This window comes from Sebastes fasciatus, chromosome 20 (assembly GCF_043250625.1).
Source record: "Sebastes fasciatus isolate fSebFas1 chromosome 20, fSebFas1.pri, whole genome shotgun sequence".
Classification (NCBI taxonomy): Eukaryota; Metazoa; Chordata; class Actinopteri; order Perciformes; family Sebastidae; genus Sebastes; species Sebastes fasciatus.
Genome location: NC_133814.1, coordinates 23,625,677 through 23,647,423, shown reverse-complemented (window position 1 = coordinate 23,647,423; position 21,747 = coordinate 23,625,677). Strand labels below are relative to the sequence as shown.

The 21,747-nt window shown below is 41.5% G+C and overlaps 1 protein-coding gene across 1 annotated transcript in view; it reads left to right on the top strand.

Moving 5' to 3' along the window:
• sost (sclerostin) overlaps window positions 1-21,540 on the top strand; it is a 28,741-nt gene extending 7,201 nt beyond the window's left edge. Inside the window, exons 2-5 of the mRNA XM_074619283.1 lie at window positions 762-835; window positions 1,198-1,293; window positions 15,510-16,025; window positions 18,597-21,540. Of these exons, the coding sequence (XP_074475384.1) occupies window positions 15,740-16,025; window positions 18,597-19,009 (699 nt within the window). The 5' untranslated portion in view covers window positions 762-835; window positions 1,198-1,293; window positions 15,510-15,739 and the 3' untranslated portion in view covers window positions 19,010-21,540. The remainder of the gene's footprint in view (window positions 1-761; window positions 836-1,197; window positions 1,294-15,509; window positions 16,026-18,596) is intronic.
• The last annotated feature ends 207 nt before the right edge of the window (window positions 21,541-21,747 follow it).

Here is a 21,747-nt window from a genome sequence, read left to right as displayed (position 1 = left end):
AAACAAGATGTATTAGATCAATATCCACCCATCAGTATATATGTGTGTGTGTACACTGTACATGTACAGTATATGTCATTTCTCCGCTGCATTGCATGGGAACGGGCCTGTTTTAGTAACAACAGATATTTTTTACTACACTTTAACATCTAAATAAACAGACTTCATGTTGTGCTACATTCCTTCTAATGTGCAAATATTTGCATCAAAATAAGACAAAAAATTTGATTCTTCACCTGAAGTTAGCGCATTTTCATTTAAAACGAGTAATATGCAGTATACCACTCTTCTACCCTAAACTGCAGCAGCAACAATCAGTAAAGTTTTTACGCGCTGTGGTGTGACAGCTCCCCAAAAGTGAAGCCAAATCGTCTAGAACGCCGCCTGGCTTTTAGTTAATGCGCTTGATTTATGCAGCAGAGCACGTATTTTAAATGTCAGTATCGCAGGTGATCATGTTCGCTTAATTGTCGGAAGCCCAAATTGCGATCGTGATTAATATTCGATGAATTGTGCAGCCCCCTAAATATAAGTCAGTATTTTTTTATATCATATGCTGCATAATTACCAATGAAAGGGTTAACGAGTTAAAGCAAAACAACAGGGTGAATGCAGTTTAAAGGTGAGAGATGTAAACTAACAACAGCAACATAATGAATATAATTGAATCACTTTTTTTTTGGAGCAGGTCTACAATGTGAACATGTCTAAATAAAAAGTAATTATTACGTTGACCCTTGACCTCAGTATTTCTAACACAGGTGAAGCAGCCGGTTTCCAGGAGCAGGGAGCAGAAGGGGAGGAGCTTAATGAGGGACAGGTGTGCATGGACCAGGTGATTGACAGCTAAGTAAACGGTAAAACCTCACAGGTGTTCTCAGTTACTCTGATTAGACCTCTGCTCAGGACTGTGTGGGCGTGTTTGGACTGATTGATTGGCATCTTCCTGCACCTGTTAGGGCGGGACAAATCACACCTTCATCATTCTTATTGGTAGCTGAAGATTTGTCATCATAGCTCCATTTTCAACTTGAGTTGAGGTCTAAACAGCCAGAAGAATTGAAAACACCTGAGTGGGTGTTCAGAGGCTTTAAGGCCTGGATACACCAGGATTTAAAACCGTGAAATTTCATGGCAAAATTAATTAATTGCAATCAGAGGAGGTGAAATTATTCCGTACAAATGTTCCGTGTACAGTTGGACTTTGACACAGGGATTTACGGCGTTGACCAACAAGCAGCTGTCTTGACCGTGCTGACCTATGAGGGGCCGCAGAGTTCAACATGGAGGAAGGTAAGCTGACATAGCTTTGTTGCTTCATTCACTTCTGTTTGTTTTCTTACTGACTTCTCCAAACTGTCTTTCAACCTTTAAAAACGGGTCACAAATAGTTTCATTTTTATAAAGGTGAAACATTGAAGAGTTAGTCTGACTCACCGGATGTAGACTGCTGGCCGCATATTTCAGCCGGCATCCTCCTCCCCTTCCGCTATCTATTTTGCAAGGTCACCGTCGCTGCATCTAAAACAAGAAATATTTGTGAATGCATCAGAATTATATTTGTGAACCTTTGTGGATTTTTTTTACATTTCTATACATCGATATATATTTTTGTGGAGAGTCATTAATATATAAATCACTAAATACATTTGTGAATCCTTCTGTGTGCATTCATTAATATTGAAACTGATCTGACCCCAGAGATGACAAAAAGCGTCTGTCCTGCAGTGCTATTTGCGTGTCTGTGGCTGCTGCACAACTTCCCCACTAGGTGGAGGCAAACCTCTTTTCAAACTCTTCATTTGAAACACATCAGTGAGGACAAAATGACACAAGAATGGAGCACCAGAGAGAGAGAAAGCAAAGGGACTCCGAGGGGGAAAATGACATCAAGAGTGGGAATAAGATGACAGAGAGAGAAAAGAGAAATCCTTCCAAGTCTCCAAATGTTGACGCAAATACTATTTTATGTTTCACAAGACTGTGACGACACACCTGGGACGGACTCGTCGTCACACAGCAGGGTGACCGAGGAGGCTCAACGTCTCTACCTTCTGCACCGCTCCTCTCTCCACGGTCGCTTACACAAGCAATTACTACAGAGCAGCTGTGGGGTCCCTCAGGGGCCTCCGTAGACCAGGGACCTCCTCCCTCCTCCGCCTCCATTCACACTATCAATACCCCTCACGGAAAAGTAGGATATACTTCAAGTTTGTTTTATGAACTTAAGTAAAGTTCAAGTATATTTCCCCCATGTATACTAATATCAATGTACTTAAGTGTACCACTTCAATACTTATTGGGACTAAATTAAGTAAACTTTGAGTACACAACTAGTTTACATCTGAGTTGTATTTTGTGCTGAAACTACAAGTAAATGGGTTTACTGTTTGTTGAATAGTTATATACTTGTAGCCCACTCTTTAGTGTATTAAAGTACACTGTAAAGTACTCTTAGTAAAGTAGTTTAATAGTTTTTATATTGTCGGACACTTTTTAGTTTATGAAAGTACACTTTAAAGTACCTTCAGTAAAGTAGTTAAATTGTTTTTATACTGCAACTATACTTGTATATACAGCGCTTGTAGCCCACTTTTTAGTTTATTAAAGTATACTTTAACTTATATATTTCTACTATACTTAGACTTTTCTGTATACTTGTCAGTATAAGCCAAGTATACTTAAGTATATCTCTGATAAGTGCATAAAGTAAACTGAATGTATACTCTTATTATTTAAGATTACTAATAGCACACTTGAATAAACTTATATTTCGTAGGGGAGAAGTTGAGAATGTTACAAGAAAGTCACCATTTTATTACTGTTTAATCTTAGAAAATGCAGATATAGTTATATTTTTAGTTACTGAAATAAAAAGCCAACATCCATTAGTCCCCGTCCAGGGTGTGTGATGCAGAAATATGCAGGTACAGTGTTCACGAGGGGGAGGCGAGAGTCAGGAAGTAGCCGGAGTAACATGGAGGGATTATGTGTTGCAGCAGGTTATAGGTCCCTCTCTGCCGCTTACTTGAAGGAATCCAGGATGCTTGTTTCCAAAATCTCATCAATAACAGCGCCGGGGCTCCGTGTGATGAAGTGCCATTTATTTCAGCTATGTGCAGCTCGCAGTATGGAAATGTTTATAACTGAAGTTCCTGCTTTCAGTCACATTCGCTGATGACACTTTAATTAGCGACTCTGAGGAAGGATGAGCTTAAATTCAAGATGGATTTGGTTTCAGGTTTGTTTTAGATTTCAAATTTAATCCCAAATTAATTGCAAATGTTGTATCTGTTCAAAATGTACCTTTTTAAAGGGAGATTTGTCAAGTATTTAATACTCTTATCAACATGGGAGTGGACAAATATGCTGCTTAATGCAAACGTATGTATATATTTATTATTGGAAATCAATTAACAACACAAGACAATGACAAATATTGTCCAGAAACCCTCACAGGTACTGCATTTAGCATAAAACATATGCTCAAATCACAACATGGCAAACTGCAGCCCAACAGGCAACAACAGCTGTCAGTGTGTCAGTGTGCTGATTTGACTGACTTGCCCCAAACTGCATGTGATTATCATAAAGTGGGCATGTCTGTAAAGGGGAGACTCGTGGGTACCCATAGAACCCATTTACATTCACTGATCTGGAGGTCAGAGGTCAAGGGACCCCTTTGAAAATGGCCATGACAGTTTTTCCTCACCAACATTTAGCCTTCAGCCAAATTTAACCTACATTTTTTCATAGGTTTTTCTAGTTTCATATGATACAGGTATCTTCACTCTAGCTTTAAAACTGAGCCCGCTACAACCTAAAAATTGCAAGTTGCGTTTAAAGAAATTAGTGGTATTAAAACAAATTTGCGTTATCACGTTAACTTTGACAGCCTTAATAAAATTACTACGTTTGTTAAGTGAAAATAAAACTTTACGTTATGAAACTCGTTGTTGGCCTCACACGGGGCACCATCTCCTGGATGAAAGACCTGTGTTTGTTGGACCCGTCCACCTCCCCTCCAGCGCCCTACCTGTGTGTTTTCATTCTTTAAACTACGTCACGAAACTCCCCGACCACTTTCTCTGAGCGTCTAATAATACAGACGCTAAAGGGCGCCGTATCTGACACCCTGGGAACGAGTGTCACGTCATGTTTTAGCTGAAAACTCACATCTGTGTTCTCTTGTGTGAATCATTGTCTTGTTCATACTCGGAGTCGCTCGTCATGTTTAGCGAACTTGGGTGGAAGCTTGTTGTCTGATTCTTGTTTATGGGGGAAATGATTCATTGGTGAGAAACAGGACGTCCAATCAGCTGTACATATTCTTAGCCTAGATGAATCTTTCTCCCCTAATCTCACTAAATAAAATTATCAGTCGCCTTTGAAACTTTTACTGCCAGTTGACTCATTTATCCGGGTTCCCTGCAGCTTTTATGAAGTCCAGTAAGTTGATTTTCAAACTTCACATTTTTCTCTGCTTATGTTTCTGAGTTCATCAGACTACTTAAACATGATTGCAGTCCTTAAATACGCTCTCCTATAATTCCCCACAGCTTTTTTTCCTCATATGGGCCAGTCAGCTTTCATCTTTGTCCTCAATTTTAATGGCTGCATGAAATAGAAAGCATATGATGCTCTCTTTTAAATCGTCATCCTAATATCCCTCATTCACAGTCGGAGGATCGAAAGGCAGCAGGGTGAAGAGGGAGAAACGCACATCTGCGACGCAGCGCTAATTATTAGGAAATATTGAGGGGGAAAAGGGAGAAGGAGAGAGAGACTGGGCTGTGGAGCTGAGCGATCCTCAGATCCTCTTCCAAGCGGCTGTGCCCGTGGTGGCGCTGCTCGTTTCATCTCCGTCTCTCGAGCGCCGTTTTACTGCACTTGCTGTGCAGTATGTTGATCCTGAGGGTCCAGTGTTTATACATGAAACCCACACACAGATATGACGATAAAGCTGCCATGTCAGGCCTCACAAAACACACTTGACTAGGAATCGGCACACTCCTCTTCCTCAATACTTTGCGGCATGATTTGTAGTGATATATCGGTGCTCAACAAGCCCGGCGGTTCGGTTTGTGTTGCGGTTTTTGGGTCATGACAATTTCCAAAGTGTTTGAACTCCAAAATAAATAAATTGATGATGATGAATGATATTTCTATATTATCTGAAGCCATAACACTGATTTTATACATGAAATAAGGCAGGCTACTTAATCAAGTAGGCCTGTGTTCAGATAATTCTATGTCTCTTTATGTCATTTCATCAAATGATTAGCAGACCTGTATTTAATAGTGGTGCAACAGTTTGTTTTTTTACGGTTCAGTTTTTGCATCCCTAAGATGTTCTTGGTAATAGTGATGGGAAACAGTTTTTCTCATTCCCTTTGGCTCAATTCTTAAATGAAAATAATTTTTTCCAAAGCTCAAATTGCTGAACAATTAGGTTGTTTTTTTTTCACAACAGATTTGAATTTCAGTCAAGCAAATTGCACGTGTTTTGGCACATGTGTGCAAAAGAGTCAGAACAATGCACATGTCTTGCTAATCAAAACCGCTGAGTTGATTCTGAGTGAAATTGTCTTCACAACTTCTAAACATTATTTCATCGTTTGAGGCATCACATGCAAAATGATCCATTCAATTATCAAAATCGATACTTGTATATCCCATAAATATCTATGACATGGTGTTACATCTGTGGGGAGGTACAATTAGTTGTTTTTATACTGAACTACAGCAGGTTCTCTCATTGTTGTAGGGTTTGTTTTTCGGGCATTGATGTCATTTAGTGGCACATTTTCTGTTTTGTGTACAAAACGTGCAACACATTGCTACACAGATAAATGCAGTATATACAAATGTGCACATCCTTTTCTCAGGAGACTCGTGGGTACCCATACAACCCATTTTCATTCACATATCTTGAGGTCGGAGGTCAAGGGACCCCTTTGAAAATGGCCATGCCAGTTTTCCCTCACCAAAGTTTTGTGTAAGTGTGGAGCGTTATTTAGCCTCCTTTGCAACAAGCTAGTATGACATGGTTGGTACCAATGGATTCCTTAGGTTTTCTAGTTTCATATGATACCAGTATCTTCACTCTAGCTTTAAAACTGAGCCTGCTACAACCTAAAAATCACAAGTTGCGTTAAAGAAATTAGTGGCGTTAACGCGTTATTATCGCGTTAACTCTGACAGCCCCAATAAAAACACATGAAATACTTTTAAAATTAGGACAACACATAAAACAAGGCAGTTTCGAGACCATTTCAAAAAGAAGACTGATCCAAAGCGTTTAAGAGAAACTGTAATAAGAACCACCTGATTGCTGTGAGAAGAACAATATCCTAAATTTATCCATAAACCAAAACATCCTCGTAGAGACCGGTCGGAGCCGTGGTTTATCACAGTGACATTCAATAGTCGTGGAAAAGAAGTCGGTGACATTGCTGTTGAAACGCAGGCCTCGTTTTTCAGCTCCAAAACAGATTTCACTGCCACATTGTTTGCAAAGCTGTACTTTATCAACCCATTGTGTTAGCAGGAGTAGCAGATCTGACTGCACAAGCACCGCAAATGAAGTATTCCCTAAACCATTACCTTTTATAAATATCCGCTCATTATAAGCATGCAGAATACATCAGACTGGGTTGTGCACTGTGTCTGCAGCCTGTATTCTGCTGTTTGAGTGATGCATTTTATTTAATCAGCTCCAGATGGGCTGCACCACTCAATATGCATCACCTGCTCAAAGTTTACAGCCTCATATTCATAACTACTAAATACTGCAGCGGTGTAGACTCCATCAATAAGTACGTCTTTAAGGCAAAGTTTAAGTTTTTAATAAGCTAGTTTTTAGTCTTTGAGTGTTTTTCTTTGTGTGCAGCTTTTTAGTTTTTCGAGGAAGTGAACATCCTGTTCATGGGAAATCATAACTTGATTATTTTAAACAACTGCAAAACATTATTCTTACATCACTTTCTGTATTAGCACTCCACCCTGTTTATGTAGAAATCACAGAAGCACGCAAATGAAGGTTTTCTAGCAATATTCTTTCAGCTGCGCCACAACGGTGATCATATCTATAAAGCACGCAACTGTTTATGTCCCAGACTTGAGTCATATTTTTTGTGAAAATGTGCAGGAAAGGCAACATTTGTGTGTAAAACAAAGGCTGGAGTCGCTCAGGAAGCTGCACAGTGGGTGGGCTCGGACCTGACAGCAAAGCTGCAGCACCTGCACGTGACGATCTCCTTAATGCTTCTGCTTTTAATTAGCTTTTATTGGATTAAATACAAGAGTGGTTGATTACTCTCACATGCCGATCTTGCTTTATTAATCTTGTAAAAAAACAAATCAAATAACCGTCTGTGTGCGCGCAGAGAGCTCGGCAGCTGAGCCTGTTTGTACTTTCATGCTTAGTTAGCACACCTTGCAAAGTATTCTGGGAGATTTTGACAGTCAGGAAGCCTTGGCGCCGAAGCAGCACCAGATTATTCATTCACCACCTACATAATATATCACGGCACGCTGCTGCTCATATTTTCATAAGCTGATATTTTTTTCGTTCCAGCTTGTCAGTCATCACTTTGGCACCTGATGCAACACTGGAAAAGCTGTAATGTCTATTATAACATTACAGCATGCATGAATGATGACTTGAGCTTTGTATGAAGTAAAGTTAAAGGGTTAAATGTGACTGGATTTATAGCTCGACATTGTGTGAAGCTGGAGGCTGTTAGCTTAGCTTAGCATAAAGAGTGGAAGCAGGGGGAAACAGCTAGCCTCGCTCTGTTCAAAGTATAAAGAAACGCCTACCAACACTTGTTTCTTTATTCCATAATGTAAAAATAACAGTTTGTGGTTTTAGTGGGTGTTTCGTGTTGTCACTGTGAGGCTGAGTTACAGCACGTACCGACCCATGAAATTGTAGGTTTTACATTTCTGTGTGTGTGTATGTGGATTAAACAAACAAGTAAATGTGTGAGCTTTAGAAGTGTAGTACAGCTATTCTCTAAGGTGGGCCTTAGAGCGCCGCCTAGTGGGCCGATGGATGCTTTTCTATCTTTCAGAGTTTGTAGCGGGCTCAGTTTTAAAGTCAAAGGTCCAGTGTGTAACAATAAGGGGAATTTATTGGCAGGTATGGAATATAATATTAATAAGTATGATTTATTTACTGTATAATCACCTGATAATAAGAATAGTTATGTTTTCTTTACCTTAGAATGAGTCGTTTATATCTACATAGAGAGCCGGTCCTCTTCACAGAGTCCGCCATGTTGCATCACCATGTTTCTAGTTTTCCTGCTTGGGCCGGAGTCGATAACGTTACTCGGTCTCGTCGCCGTCGCTCTCTCTCTCTCTCTCTCTTGCTTCACCACTCACTTCCCACACAGTAACACTCTACAGACTGGCTCTAGAGAGGGACATTTGTGTTTTTGCGTCGGCCACCGCAGCTCTCCAACACGCTTGGCACACGGGAGAGGTTTAAGTTGGTTGCAATCTCCTCACCTCACCACTAGATACCACCAGATCCTACACACTGCACCTTTTAAGAATCCATTGGTTCAAGCCATGTAATGCTAGCTTGTTGGGAAGGAGACTAAATAACGCTCCAAAGTTACGCTACATTTTGGCAAGGAAAAACTGGCATGGCCATTTCAAGGAGAATGTCATCAAAGAGTTGTGAAGTTGGTGAAGCTGTGTTTTCTCAATTTTGCAGTGTGCTAAGCTCTCAGGGCCACTGTAGATTTGACATATTTAGCCCCAACATTGGGTATTGTTTGAAATGTTTCAGGACTAGTACCAGTGCTTTTCCTGATAAGTTGTTTTTTTATACCTTACTTTGAGATATATAAACAAATGTATTCAACAAAATGAGTAAAAAAGATAATGGAAATGGATATTTACCAGATATTTAATACCAAATTTTAGTAAATATGCATCAATGTGTTGGTGAAAAACTATCTTTAACAGGGCCAGCGGGTTGATCTAAAAACATCCTGGTGCTAAAGTCAGCACACTGAGCTATTGTGTGCATCAGAGACAGATAGCAGTCCACTTTGTGTGGTGAATAATTTGTTGGGTAATTCCTCTCCCGGCTAAGAATAGCACCTGCAGCCGGCTGGCAGGCAGCGTGCTGGTGGCGAGCGGTGTGCCGAGAGGCTCGGGGTGGTCAGCGGACGGCTTAGTTCTGGTCTCTGAGGTCCAGCCAGACCCAGTTCCCACAGTTCCTACTACTTGGCTTGCAGGGCATGTTTTCAATGGGCGTACTTTTCTATTTTGATGCTTCTCTGAAAAAGCCCAAAGACAAACAATGAGAATGGCTGCAGTCTCATTTATAACAGCCAGGGTTAAAACTATTGTTTTCACGCTTGGAAACCACATAACAGATCAGAGAGGAAGAAGAATCCCACTTTGGACTTTCAAGGCTTATCGTGTCTTGGCTTCAGCTCAGTCCGTCACCTCCCAGTGACCTCCTGAACAAACCAGCGTCGCTGCCAGCAGACAAGTTGTTCTTACAGTTACAAGTCTTGAACTATAATCCATTTTTACAGTCTTTAGTGTCGTCCCTCATTCTCTCTCTCTCTCTCTCTCTCTCTCTCTCTCTCTCGTCTCAACATTTCTGCTTAATCCGCTGCATGAAAACGGGCAGCGTCACTTTATTCTCTCGTTCAGCTGCACGGTGATAAATTATTTTCATTAAACGACGATGTACAGATATGATTAGGAGAGAAGTGTGTGTGTATAATATGAGCAGTTGATAAATCAGATGTCTGAGCTGAGTTAGCTCTGGTATTCTCTACAGTATGATATACAGAGTGATGCAGAGCAGAGACACAGTCAATGAAACACTGTCGATGCACAGCAATTGATCAACGTTACAGCGCTCTTTGTGGTCGTTTTTTAGATTCTTTACACGTGTACGAATCATGAGCGTAATGTCCAGGCAACAAAATATTCACTTTAGCATCCTCTGTTGCAGAATAATGCACGTTAAAGCGAGAAAATGTATCTAGTGTTTGGAAAATTTCAGTCTTCATTAGATATTTGCTTGTAGAAAAAGCTGCTTTCACAAACGGCAACATATTTAAAAGTGTGAATACAGTTAGTGCCGTTTTTACATGTGAAAGGGCAGAGGTTATAAATGGAGCTAAATATATCCAGATGTGCACTTACTAGATAGGATACAATCTACATTTCAAATGCACAAACACTGATAAATATCTGTATGTGATCACAGATTTTCCAGAGCGGAGTGCTTTGTAACTTTATTACTTAGATTTGTCCCGTCAGATGTGATGTGTTCTTGTTCTTTTGAAGCCTAATTTGTTTGTAGGAGTTGGTCCAATTTGTATATATACAGCATATGACAGCTGCAGCATCAGGATATTTATCACTGATCCACATCTGAAGAGAATCGACCAGAAAATATTCAAAATATGCCTGTTATTTCACAACGTGTTTTAAAGTATCTTCCGTTCCAGAGTGCTGTTACATTTCATACAGTTATTGTGATGCACTCTGCTTCATATCTAGATCTTGTAATAAGTGTCATATGTAGTTTATGAATCATCTTATATTACCTTGAACTATTGGAATAACTTTTGTTACACTTGAGTGAGGCGGTAGCTGGTGTGTCGATGTGCAAAGGAAACAGACTCGGTGAATAAATCATGAAACATGTGACTTAAACGTCCACTGAAGAGACTAAGAAATGGGGACAGTTTTCGATCCTCGGTGCTGCAGACACGTTTTAGTTGATACCAAAAAAGTATTGACGTTCTTTACTAAAACCTACTTATTGCTACTCTAATGATGTGAAAAAATCTGAATTAGACTTTTTAATATGTGGCAGGCTCACAGCAATGTGTTGCCGTTTGTTCACATTCATAAAGTGTTCACTGTGATGTCTTTCTAAGAGTTAATGTAGAAGCCAGACAGCTGAACTTGAAGCTACTTTACATAATTGTGTTGGACACATTATGAATAATTCACCGCCACAAACTCTGCAGAGTTTTAAACACACAGCACAGCAACAATATCTCCTTTATTTACTCTCACCGGCCTGTGATTGTTTGTTTCTAACCTGATCAAGTAGAAACAAACTTATACGATGAATCACGCGAGCGAACGCCGACCACGAGGAGCTGAGACGTTTGTTTATGGACTGAAAATACAGTTTTTCTCCATAAAAGTTTATGCTCCGTCGTCCTCTGCAGAGCTCAGCAGAGGATTTGTTCCAATCTGTGGAGCATCTGATTGTTATTTGTTCTCTTTGTGATGTTATCATGATAGGAACACTGAGCTGAGGCCCGAGGGCTCCATAAAGAAACCCAGAGAGGTCTAAATTGAGACTGGGACTGACATCGGTCGCGACGTCGCCGAGAAGGCTGTAATCAGAGCTGGCTTTGTGTGTAGACAGTCGGCTCATCCGTCGCTCACTAAAAACATTCTGGCTCAACCTCAGAGCTGAAGACTCGAACACAATAGAGAGGACACGACAGTCCGCTCTACTTACTTTAAGACATCTGGGCTCATGAAATGATAATCAGCTTCAGTTAAAGTTACAGCCCCGTCAATACTCATGAACATGAACAACCCGTTCTGAGATTCAGGCAGCGGTGGACAATAGTTTAATGGACACGCATAATGAACTCAAATACAGCGTTTTGTTACCGACTAATACTTAAAGTTGAACTATCAATGTTTTTATATCGACAATGGAAACTGGCAGCCCAGTCAGCAGGAAAAAATGTTGGCATTGTACATTTCTGCAAATCACAGATACGTTGAATGTCGACAGTTTTTGCATTCGGTCAGAGCAACTCCAACGAGCAACCGTTATCGCAACCTGATCTCATAGGAAGGCGTATTAATAGCACGCCATTTTAAGGACATTCCGTGCGTCATGATGACTCATTTTAAGCTTTTTGCGTGACATTTCACGCCATGTTGCTACCGTGAAACTGCAGTTATGTTTGGTCAACAACACCACTTAGGTAGGCTTAAAATAAGTACGTAAAATAAGTAAAATTCGTACGTAAACAATGTAACATAAGTACGGAAAACAGTCACAAACGTCACTAACGTAACGACACTTCTCTCCTGGTTGAAAGTCCTGTGTTTGTTTGACCTCCCCTCCTGTAATGTTGCACACAAGACTCCGGGACCAAATGAATACGTCAACGCGCTAACGTCTTACCAAAAGCTCTCATCTGTCATGTCAAGTTCATTCTTGTCATGAAGAATTAGTGAGATTGAACATCGGCTTGAACTTGTTTTTTTTATTAACCATGTAAACTTCAGTGCAGCAAACGCTCATGAGAGCTCAAAACTGTCCTACCCACATGTACTTCACAGTCACTTCCTCCAGTCCTCTGAAGCTCTTCTCATTTTGTACCCGGAAATCGATCTCAGCGCGCCATCTTGAAGGATGTCTCAATTCTTATAAATGCATCTCGAGGAGCGAGGGAAGATGCACGGGTGTATCCTTTGCGGAAGTCTTTTTGGCACCCGTGACGAATAAAAGAGGCGTCACATTATGCCATGTTGTGAATTTAATTAATTAATTAAAGTTAAATTAATTGAGTTGTTATGAACACTGTTCTGCTCATCTGACAGAGATCATAAAATACATCTGTATAACAAAACAACAGACAGATGATCCAGCTGTGCCACACGTCATATTTAATTGACGTCGCTTTAACATGACGGCCTTGTTGCCATGACTCCTTTTGATCATTGAATCATGTTCAGATGAGATCAAATGAGATAATCTGTTATTAGTCTCACAGCAGGGAAATTAGCAGTGTTATTGAATGTTAATACCACTTATATACCTTTTTAAACGGAGGGTGATACTTTTCAATTTGCATTTGAACTCAACTTGACATCATTTATAGTCTATATTTCAAGTAACTGATCTTAAAATCTTTCAGGAAATGAACAGTAGACTGACATAGTTGTAATAAATCTAAATAAATCTCAGTCTAAAGCTGACTGTCAGTGACTGCTTTAACTTTAAAACAAATATAAATATTGAATTTACTGCTGTGTGTCACAATCATATCAGAGTTTCTATCGGCCCAGAGCTAACGTGGGTGGGAATAATGGACTCATTATTCATGTTTTATTGGTGCAAATGGTCTCCATCTGTAGATATGCAAGTTTTAATGATACAGCACATTTTTTTTTTATCATTTATAGCCAATTGACAGAGAATCACTACTTTAAAAGAACGATGTTGACTTACTTATTTAAGCCTCATCTTACAGTATCATTATTTTAATGTAGTGTTATCTCCAGTCCAGTTGAGATGAACCAGTTGGCCACCGCTCGCTCTACAAACCCTGATTTAAGACTCGTATAAAAGTATATAGAGCATATTATTATGGGAGCATCGCTGAGCCTCAAATGAACGGGTATAAAGCGGAGATATTGAGCAAGGCATAAGAGATATTCTCCGACTCCTCTTTATGCCGTGCTAGACATTAAAGGGGACATATCATGCTCATCTTCGGGTTCATACTTGTATTATGGGTTTCTACTAGAACATGTTTACATGCTTTAATGTTCAAACAACACATTATTTTCCTCATACTGTCTGCCTGAATATACCTGTATTCACCCTCTGTCTGAAACGCTCCGTTTTAGTGCATTTCAACGGAATGGCAACGGAATTGCGTTGCTAGGAAACAGCTTGGGTCCATGTGTACTTCCTGTCAGTTGATGTCATTCACATAAACTGCAACAGGAAATAAACTGGGACACATTTACAATTGTCTAAATATTGTATATTTATGACCTCACAAATGCACAAGAAATCCTGACGCTTGTTTCAAACGCACAGTTTCTGAATACGGGCTGTGGATTTCTCTGTGGATTGAGCGTTTTGATACTTTCACAGTATTTATATATCACTTAAACCTGCTTTATAATATACAAGACATGAAAATCTCACTTTTTACAATATGGGACCTTTAAGGAACAGATCAGTGTGATGCTAATGAAGCTCTAATCCAGATCTGTCCTCCTTCACTTGTAGTTTGTTCTCCTCCAGAGGGCAGTGTTTGAATGAGAGAGCCTCCATCTGTCAGCACTCATCACATCTCTGAGATGTGACGGATGCCAAGAACTTAGCGGACATTCAGTCCTCACATTATGTTATTCAAACCAGATATAGAACATAAAACATTAAGATGAATTAAAATCATGAACACAGCAGATGAAGAGTATCTGATAGCAGCAGGAAGAGGAGGGTCTGAACCGTGTGAATGTGTCCACAGAGAGCTGTAATGAGGGATAATTAACGGGAGGGATTAGAGATGAACTCGTGTTCAGAGACCAGAGACTGATATCAGGATCTCAGGAGGAGAGAGAGACGCATGTTGACAAAATAAAAATGCTTTTCAGACACGTAATGCAGCTGAAATCATTAACGGAGGAGATGATGATGTAAACAACAACAACAACAATAAGATCTGCTGCTCATTTTCTCTCCTCTCACCTCCTTTTCTCCTCTAATATTCTTCTGTTAAATTCTGTCCTCTTACTTTTCCCTCTCTTCCCCCCCCTCACCTCTTTCTTTCTTCTCCTCTATTTATCTTCTTATCTCATCTCTACTTTATTTGTGTCCTCTCCTCACCTCTCTTTTCTCCTCCTATCTCCCTCTCCTCTAACCTTTCTCCTCTCCTCTCCCCTCACTTTCTCCATCACCTCTATTTCCCCCTCTATTTTATTTTCTTGTCCTCTCCTTTCTCCTCCTTTCTATTTTTATTCTCTCACCTCATCTCTCTTCCTCTCTTCTCCTCTCCTCTCTTCCCCCTCACCTCTATTTTCTTATCTTCTCTCTCTCTCTCAACCACTTTATTTCCTTATCCTCTCCTCACCCCTCCTTTCTCCCTCCTCTATTTTTCTTCTCCTTTCCTCACTTTTCCCATCTCAATTTCCTCCTCTTTCTCCTTCTCCCCTCTCTTCCTCTCCTTTCCTCTCTCCCATCCTTTCCCCTCTGTCTTCTCTATAGTCTTCTCTCCCATTTCCTATCATAAATGTTCTCTTCTCCTCTGCTCCCCCTCTACTCCATTTTCTCTCTCCTCTCCTCTAACCTTTCTCCTCTGTCTTATCCCTTCACCTCTCCTCACCTCTCACTTTTCTTTTCCCTCTACTCCTCTCCTCTATTCTCCCTCTCCTAATCTATTTCCCTCTCACCTCTCCTCTCTCTCTTCCTCTTCCTCTCCTCTCCTATTCTCTCTCCTCACTTTTCTCCTCCTCCTCTCCTCCTTCTCTCCTCTCCTCTGTTTATTCTCTTCCTCTCCTCTCCTCTCTTCCTCTCTTCCTCTCCTCTCTCACCTCTATCTTCCTTTCCTCTCCTCTTTCTCCTCCATCTTTATCCCTGCCTCTCCTCCTCTCCTCTTCCTCTTCTCTCCTCTCATCTCCTTTCCTCTCCTCTCCTCCTCTCCTCATCTTCCTCTCTAGTTTCTGAATGAACATCTCTCCTCCAGGTTGGACCCTCCCACTCTCTCTCTCTCTCTCTCTCTCTCTCTCTCTCTCTGAGCTTTAATTGTCATCTTTGACTGGAACTCTCGTCGCTTAAATACCGGAGGAGCATCGAGGGAGGAACTCACCAACTCTTTCAAAGCGAGCATCACTTCATCACCATCTCTCTATATCACTACTCCACATCTCTACCTTTCTCTCGTGCGTATTGATTCCTCCACCTCGGAGCCTCGTGATGCAGGTGTGCGTGGCTCTCCTCGTGCTGCTGCAGGGATGCTGCTGCAGCACAGCAGGGATGAAGGGATGGAAAGGACTAAAGAACGACAACACGGAGGTTTCACCGGAGTACCAGGAGAACACGAGGACGGCTCAGGAGGAGATGCTGCAGCCGGCCAACAACAACAACACCGGGAACACAAACAGTAACACTGGGAACACCGGGAACACAAACAGCAACACCGGGAACAGCATGAACAACCGGGCCAAGACCGGAGGAAGGAACTCCAACACGCTCACCTACAGTAAGTTCATTATAACAACTATTATTCCAGGTGGCACCTTTAGAAATAAATCTAATTAAAGACTGATAATGAGATAATTAGATCATCAGTAGCCAGGGCAACCTGATAAAGGTAATTTATAGTTGAGGCCTCGTGCGTAAAAGTGAGGAAACTAACATTAAAAAATGCATACAAGATTATGTTTTATAGACAAAGTGTGAAAGTTCAAGTGCGCAAAGCATGAAAATATATAATACTAAGTATAATATTATTCTCTCTACACTGATATTAAAAGTTTATATGTAAGTTTAGGATATTTTTAAGGATAAATATTTTCTTTTTCAGATGAAATGAAAGATTTGTGGGAATTGTTTGCTCAGACTCCAAACATGTTTAAATCATCTTTATTAAATGCCTGAAAAATGTAAATGTAAGAAAAATGACAAGTTTACCTGTTAATGTTTTTGTGGTGTTGTTTTAGAGGACAAAATGATTTAATTAATTTTTATTATTTATTATTTTTTCTAAAGGACTAGATTATTTAATTATTTTTATTATTATTTTGGTTTTCTTCTAAAAGACTAAATTATTATTTTTTTTCATTATTATTTTTGTTTTTTTTTGTTCTAAAGGACTAGATTATTTAATTATTTATTATTATGTTTTTGGTTTTGTTCTAAAGGACTAGATCATTTAATTGTTAATTTTCTATTATTATTTTTGGGGTTTTGTTCTAAAGGACTAGATTACATAATAATTATTTTTTTTATTATTTTGGTTTTTTTTTTTCTAAAGGGCTAGATTATTTATTTATTATAATTTTTGTATTATTGTTTTGGTCTAAAGGATTAGATTATTTAATTAGACTTTTTTTTTTTTTTTTACATATTTAATAAGATAAGATAAGAATCAGAGGCTCTGACGTAAAAAAAATGCACAAAGACCACCTGCCTCTTCATTAGACTTCACTGACTCCCTGATGCTGTGTGGGAAGAGTGTTTTCTAGTTGAATCTGTGGCCAGAGTTGGTTGGATTGTTGGATGGTTGGTTGATGAGAGCGGCACATTCTTGTGGTTTCTGTCCTCTACAACCCAAATCTGAAGTGGAGCACTCAGAGAGACATTGGGGCTTTTTTTTTTTTTTAACCTCGTCTTATTTCCTCCTCTCTTTATACTGTTAGTCAAGCTCTACTTACGCCATCACCGTCTGATTGCAACAACATGCAGTTTGTTCTTCAGGGTTTTAGAAATAGCTTTTTAAATGCAACGCTGCCTCTGAGAATGATTCCCACCTGTGTCCAGTGAAGGTTGTAATCTCACGCTTATGAATTCAACATGGGTGGTGGAAATATTCTCACAGATTTGCCTCCCATTTCAAGGAGGTTAGATTAGAAGAACGACAGCGGACGAAAGGGGGAATTAGGAAGTCAAGATGTGTTAGTGTGACTGATGAGGGATATTAGTGCAAATCCTCACATTAAACAAGCTATTAGTCTCCAATGGTGGAGTTATGTATATAAATACGTGTTGAGGTTCACACAGGGAGACAGAAATCCTCCTGGATTATTCTCTTCATCCTACTCTCAGTTTTTCATCCTGATCGTGGTCCCTGTGGGGTCACGGCCGAGGCTTTGACCACGGCCTGGCCTCCCTCCAGTCCTCTCCCAGGGCTTGCCACCGAGGGAGACGAGCAGCTCACGCTACTCTACAGTAGTCTGCAGGACACCATCATTAGTTTTTTTCAGGCTGACAGCGGAGAGGAAATGTAGGGGGGGGTAATGCACAAGAACAAGACAACCTGGCTTTCTGGGATACGGTGGTGCAAACCGCGGCCCAGTGTCGGCTTTGTGGTCCCTTCAGCGGCGGCCACAGAATAACACCAGATCAGGTTCTCAAGGGGAGAAGAAAAAAAAGGAAGTCACCTCACATAAATCCTTTGTTCAGCCCTTTTTTTGCAAAGAAAGCCACAGAGGAAAACAGATCCCTCTCCGAGTGTATCATTTCTGACCCTTTTTTTTTTTTACACACTGGTTGTAAAAAACCCAAAACAATAAGTCAGGCATACGGCTGTTAGAAAGCTGAAACTCAAATCAGTCTGGCAGATGTCCAGTTGGTCCAGTTTGCTTTAAAATAAGCAGACAGCTATTTACTCCTCCATCACCACATACGTTTCCTGAGGGCCGGCGCTGAATGCCAGCTTTTTCCTTCCAGCCCAAAAAACCTCCATTAAGTTTGATTGAGCTGTTTAATGGCCCTCTGGTCTGGATTTGCTATCAGCTGATTGCTGCCAGCTGGATCTCTTTGTCGAGGCCCGTCGTCAGCTAATGATCAGACCGTGAATCAAATTCAGAAACTCTGATATGATCTCTCCAATCTTTACTTACAAATTGCTGCGTTAAGTTGTGTCTTTCCGGCTGCCTCATAATGTGTCAAAATTAGCTGCCTACTTTGTATCTGTGGTGTCACGTTGACGTAAACAGCTGCGGCGTCGAGATTAACCTGCAGAGCGTCCGTACTGGCATGCACGATTCAAAGTGTTTGTTTTGGGCCGAAGCCACACGAGTGTAACTGTGATTTTCTGCTCTTCAACCAGGTGCCGCGGAGCTGAGCTGTAGAGAGCTGCGCTCCACCCGTTACATCACCGACGGATCTTGCCGCAGCGCCAAGCCCGTCAAGGAGCTGGTGTGCTCGGGCCAGTGCATGCCCTCACACCTCATGCCCAACTCCATCGGCCGCGGCAAGTGGTGGCGGGGCAACGCCTCGGAGTACCGCTGCATCCCGGCGCACTCCCGGACGCGCAGGGTGCAACTGCAGTGTCCCAACGGCAACACTCGGACTTACAAAATCCGCGTGGTCACCTCCTGCAAGTGCAAGCGCTTCAGGCCCCACCACAACCAGTCGGAGGTTAAGGAGGTGCCGAAGACGCAACGCAACAAGAAGCACAGTCGTTTGTCTCAAGACCGGAGCAAGAACAACACGCCGACGCTGACGAGCAACTCGTACTGACGCTCCTCTCCGGCATCTTTAAGGACAGACACTCACACACCCGTCACACAACACACCAACCAACAGATCTCCTTCAGATAGGGAGGAGGTGCACAAAGAAATCCAAGAGAGCGAATTCATAAGCTAATTGGCTGGCTGGTTTTACGTCGCCAGTCTTTATTTTCAGCAGATTTGTGAACTTTGCTGCTTATTTGCATGAGTCGGCGGCAGGGTGCTTGTGACTGGAAGATGTAGCACCAAGAATCTGATCACCCCCAACAGCTCCAAACCTCCCCGGGCTTGGTTTCTGTCCTCCACTCAAACAGATTTTCGTTTAATGAGAAGTCCTCCCCGAGGCTCCGAGTCCATCTGTACAAACATCCAGCGGATGCAGCGCTGCACCGCAACACAGCCCCGTTTTTAAAGCTGAAAAGGTGTATCTTTGCTCCAGAGTGGTTGTAATCCATCTGCTTCTGGCTGTGTGTGTGGAGGAGATGGCTGCAGCTCTGGGGGCTCTGACGGTGGGATGTTGACAGGTTTTCAGAGGTCTGTACGGCGGTCCAGGCAGCTCACTAAAGGCCATACTTGCCAACCTTGAGACCTTAAAAATAGGGATTTCAAAACCAAAGCAGGGTTTGAGTTTCAGAGACTTTGTTTCCTTCATTCTGGTGACTTTAAAAGAGTGAAAATAACAAAATAATAACTACACTGCAACAGCATTTTTATGTTAAACTTTTCATTTTACCTTTAACTCCCAGGAAAGAAACCTGAATAATTCGCCCCTCTGGTGTGTTAATCTTTGGCATAAACTAATATTCATCTGTTTTTATTTATTTTTTGCTCCTGCTTGAGTATTTTTCTTAGTTCTCTCCGTCTCTCACTCACTGAAGGTCCTTTCAGACACAATGCGACAACAACGCGGCACCACTGCTCTCTGAAACCTGTTATTTCCAACGACTTGCGCCGCGCCACGACGGCTTTTCGCTACATTGATCTAAACAGCTCAAACATACTCTGCTCTCTTCCACGGTGGGAAACGATAGTTGGTGTAGCGCTATTGCCGTCCGGGTGGAAACCGTAGGGACTATACATGCTGTTCAGTTCAAACAGACTGAGATAATGAAAAGGAAAAAAACTGTGAAAATTTGTCATAAATCGGGAGGAAAACGGGAGTCTCTCCCGCATGAGTATTTCTTTGTCTTAGTTCTCTCCATATCTCACTCACTGAAGGTCCTTTCAGACGCAACGCGACACATACGCGGCACACTGTGCTCTGAAACCCGTTCTTTCCATTGTCTTGCGCCACACCCTGACGGCTTTGGGTGCTGTGGCGAGCGCTGTGGCGAGAGCACAGACTGCTCTCTTCCACCGGGGAACGTCAGTTGGTGTAGCTCTATTGTCGTCCGGGTGGAAACAGTAGGGATTATACTAGGCTTGCCACGGTAGTCGGTGTTACCGGTGTTACGCGGTGGTCGGGCACACACCGATTATATTACGTCCCCACCGTCGTTTTCCTTTTTTTTAATACAGAAATGTCATCACATCCCTAGATTATACACTCTGTTCAGTTCCAGAAACAGGCTAAGATAATGAAAAGGGAAAAAAGTGCCATTAATTGTGACCTCGGGAGGAAACCGGGAGAGGGCGATAAAAACGGGAGTCTCAGGAGGGTTGGCAAGTATGCTAAAGGCCTCAGTCTGCAGGACGGCCGCCACAACCAGGAGTCAGCTACAGCAGCGCCTTTTCCCACGACTAGATAGTCAAGAGACGGAGGCAGTTTTAACACCACGGGGGCTGCTGTGACTACTCGTAATTACTAAATGAGCCCATTCCTGTGTTATTTGAGTCATAAAAAGCCATTTCCTCCAGCCAGTTCCTGTTTGCTGGAATCAGCACAGAAAGACGTGCACATGTGTGTAGGAGGCATCAGAAGATTGAGCGTGGTTGTGTTGTTACCTAAGGGCAGAGCCAGCACGCCCACACTTGAATTCTTTTTCAGAGAGAGCAGCGAGCAGCCATCCACAGCCAAGATCCATCCGTTGTGTCGGAGACACTTCCCATCTCTGTAAATAGCCCAAACAGGAAAGATAGGAATAAAAACACCATAATGGAAACAATAATTCAGTTTGTGTCGTTGATAAAATCTGCAGACGACACAACCTCCTTCCTCAGCAACGGGGACTGAGCTTCATGAAGAACATCCACCACGTTTCCACATATTGTCAGCCGCTCATTTTGCTTCCTTTTTTCTAATGTTTGCTTCTTTTCCTGATTGTATGTTTTCAACTGGAAGGCTGTGATTGTACATATCGTACCTGTGCAGTGGAGCCCTCACGACGAGGGAGGGAGGCCTGTTTTTCTACAGACACAAAAGAAAGACTGTTATAAAAAAAAAGAATGAACTGCATATTTATTTTTTATTTCCACATTTAAATTATTTATGCAACCTTTTGTAGTAAATGATAGCCATTATTGTCATATAGTATGATAGAGACGTTGGAAATGAAATACTGTACAGAACATGAATAAAGTAAAGGCAGATATATTTGAAAGAGACGGCGTATTTGTTATCATTCTACACTTTAACCTCCCGAAAAGCTCACTGTGTTGTGATTGGTCAACCACACCAAACTCTTCAGACTCCTCTCCAGCTCCGCTCTAACTAGCTTTGCAAATGTGTTACTTGGTGACATCACCACGTTACGGAAGAAAAGGCGGGACTGCAAGGCGCTTCAGGCAGCTCAGGAGCAGTGTTTCTG